This window comes from Limulus polyphemus, unplaced genomic scaffold (assembly GCF_000517525.1).
Source record: "Limulus polyphemus unplaced genomic scaffold, Limulus_polyphemus-2.1.2 Scaffold404, whole genome shotgun sequence".
In the NCBI taxonomy this organism is placed as follows: Eukaryota; Metazoa; Arthropoda; class Merostomata; order Xiphosura; family Limulidae; genus Limulus; species Limulus polyphemus.
Window position 1 is genome coordinate 187,069 of NW_013666014.1, and position 3,009 is coordinate 190,077.

The 3,009-nt window shown below is 32.5% G+C and overlaps 1 protein-coding gene across 4 annotated transcripts in view; it reads right to left on the reverse strand.

Annotated features, from left to right (window-relative positions):
- LOC106458018 (importin subunit beta-1-like) overlaps positions 1–3,009 on the reverse strand; it is a 109,891-nt gene that overhangs the window by 48,709 nt on the left and 58,173 nt on the right. For all 4 annotated transcript variants that reach the window (XR_002610291.1, XM_013917467.2, XM_022384127.1 and 1 more), the window contains exon 9: positions 1,569–1,740. Coding sequence is in view for 3 of the 4 variants with exons in the window: in XM_013917467.2 (XP_013772921.1) it covers positions 1,569–1,740 (172 nt within the window). In the remaining variant the exon portion in view is untranslated. The remainder of the gene's footprint in view (positions 1–1,568; positions 1,741–3,009) is intronic.

The following is a 3,009-nucleotide window of genomic DNA, read 5'->3' on the forward strand; positions in this document are numbered from 1 at the left end:
GCTGGTGTGAAATTGGATTGATAAAAGCACACCTGTCTGGGCAACACTTGCCACAGAGTGGGATCCAGTGAAAGAAAGAGACAAGAGAAGGTCAAAAAATACTCACTCCTCCATATAATCTAGAAGATGTTTCAAAACAGCCACAGGTGGTAGTCGAAAACCCTCAGAAGAAGAAACTAACAGATGATGTAAAGAATGTGAGTAAAAAATATTGGGAGAAGGCCACATACCAGCTCATACGACATCCTCCAATGGGCAATTCAAATGATGAATCTGTTGAGACGTGACTCTCAGAAGTTCCTCGCCTGTAAATAAATTCCAGAATAAGCAATATGGTTCAACTTGCGAAGCCATCTTGTCAAAATAATTGGGGATAAATCTTGGGGAACTGAAGGATCGCAATGAATAAAGAGTCGAGTTTCATCCCATCAAAATGAGTTAGTGAGAGCCACATAACACCTCAAAGCTCTGACAGGACATAACAAATGATCTGTGTCCAATTGGTCATAGAGGTAAAAAAATAGCTGGCAAAATAATTGGTGATTTATCTCCTTCTCTGGCTGCTAGAATCTTAGGAAGAAAAGGCCTATCAGGATATAGCAGGACAGAAGTGGAGTGATAGAGTCCTGTGCACATGTAATGCAAACAACTCTGACTGCAACGTCCACATACCAGCACCAACAAAAAATACCCTTTAACCCGTTACCTGCTGTGGCCATTTTGATCTTATCATGAGGGCAAAATCACATATGTGAATTGAAAAAATCATAAAGAACTTATCTTTTATTGGATTTCAGACTTTATTTTTGTCAAATAGTAGTATGACATTCAATTATTTGTACAAAATTGTATTATATAATGAAGTTTAAAGAGGAATTTAATGAAAAAAAATCCTAAAATACATTTTAGACTGTAAATAAGCACCCTCTAAGAAGAAATTTTTTGGGCAAAAATTTAAACCCTGGCAGTCGAGTAATAGCTATCAGTAGCTGTAGATGTAAGTGTAATTTGAAATATATATGAATAGTTGTCTCAACAATATTTCAACTATTCAAAGTGGAACAAAAACTTTACATCTTAATTGTAACACAAATCCCTCTAACTGTCTGTATTTTCTTTTTATAGTTTAAGAACCAGGATAGATCCAACTCTGAGTAGAAATGATAAATATTGATATTTTTTTCAATTGTCTTCTGTACTAACATGATCTAGTAATATGGAAACCTTTCAAAAAGTAAAAACATTGTTGGAATAGGTTTTTCTGAAAGATGGTAGTAACAAACTTTCAAAATCTAAATTGAAGATAATATTTAAGTTAATTTACATTACATAAAAAAGTGAGCACATACAAAATTAAGAAAGTAATTTATAAGTGATGGACTGATATAGCTCTGTCTAATAATAAAGGATTTCAAAAATAAAATTGCTATTGTAATCAAGCTTAAGTTTAGTTCCTGAAAATGCCTGGACCCATTCTGGTAATTTTTAGTTTAAAAACGTTGTACTATATAAACAGGAGAATATCAGAAATCAGTATTTCAAAACCAGAAATTTCTTATGAAACATACCAAATGCCATAATTGCTGCATCTCTGTAACGCCATGCTGGATTAGCTATATTGTCTTTCACAAAAGGCAGGACATGAGGAACTATATCATCTTCACAGCAAGTGGCCATCAGCATTAAACATACTCCAGCTGCTTTACAAGGATTCCAGTCATCCTCATCATCATGCTCATCCTAATAATTGAGAGTATGTACAACGGAATACAAACTGTAAAATTTGGGATCTCTAGAAAAATATTTTTTATTTTTTGTATTTAATGAATGTAAAAATCAAACTATACAGTCTATAAATGGTGCAAAACACATTATCATAGTTTTGGTGTTTCCAGGATATCAGTTTTCAATACTTTCTTGGATCTTTCCCTTAAGAATCATACCATGAAAAATAGGTTCTGAATATGAATTATTTTCATAAATAAATCAAATCTTTTGAGCACTACAGCATTGCAGCAGTTTAAGGTATCAGTATCACTGTTAGCAAGTAGAAATAACTACCTAACCCAAGTACAATTTATGAAAACAATACACATATTGCATTGTCAGTAGTACAAATATAACTTCAGATTACAGTTATTAAACAGTTGTGTACATGTAGTGAAATGATATGCAAAATTCCACGTACATTTCTCCTTTAACCTTCATCTAAGATATTTTTCATTACTTATTCAAACTTTTAATCTACTCATTTTTCAGAAAATGCAACTTAATGATAAAGCAAAACACAAATGTGATAATTAGAAGCATTTATTATACATTTCAGAAACATCATAATTCCATCATCAGTAATCTAGGGGTACAAACAAACAAACAATAATTCTAAAGACAATAGAAATACATACATAGAAAGTAAATAATTTAAATATGCAAATATAACATGAGAAAATTAAAATGTAGCACAAACGAAATAGTTAAATTAAAATAAAGACTGTATTATTTAGGGACGGAAGAAGAGTTTCTATATATAACACTTCTTTTATAAGAAGTTCAGTATTACATTTGGCTGTTGAGAGAATTTTAAAGTTGGAGAGAAAAATCAAATGTCTTATTTCTGTATTGTGCTGTGATAGATAGCGGAGTTGAGAGGGTTTGTAAACTTTCTTCCAGTTTTTATTGATATGCCCATGTCTTCACATGTTCGTACTTTAAGGGGATGTTTGGTTTCACCAATATAGGAGGTCTTACAGTCTCCACACGTGTATAAGTAGACGAGACGTGAACAATGGGCAGTCTGCGAATATTCTTAGTAGCAGAAAAAATTTTTTAGTCTGAAACTGGGTTTCATAATAACTTTCAGGTCAATTTGGGGACAGTAAGTGTTATATAATTTTTCAACTGTTTCATGATAAGGTAGCTCTGTCTCCCGAGATATCTTAAGCAGATGTATACACCTGGAAAAAAGTTAAGCACCCCCGTGTTTTTTTCAAGTGATTCAGATTCGACGTT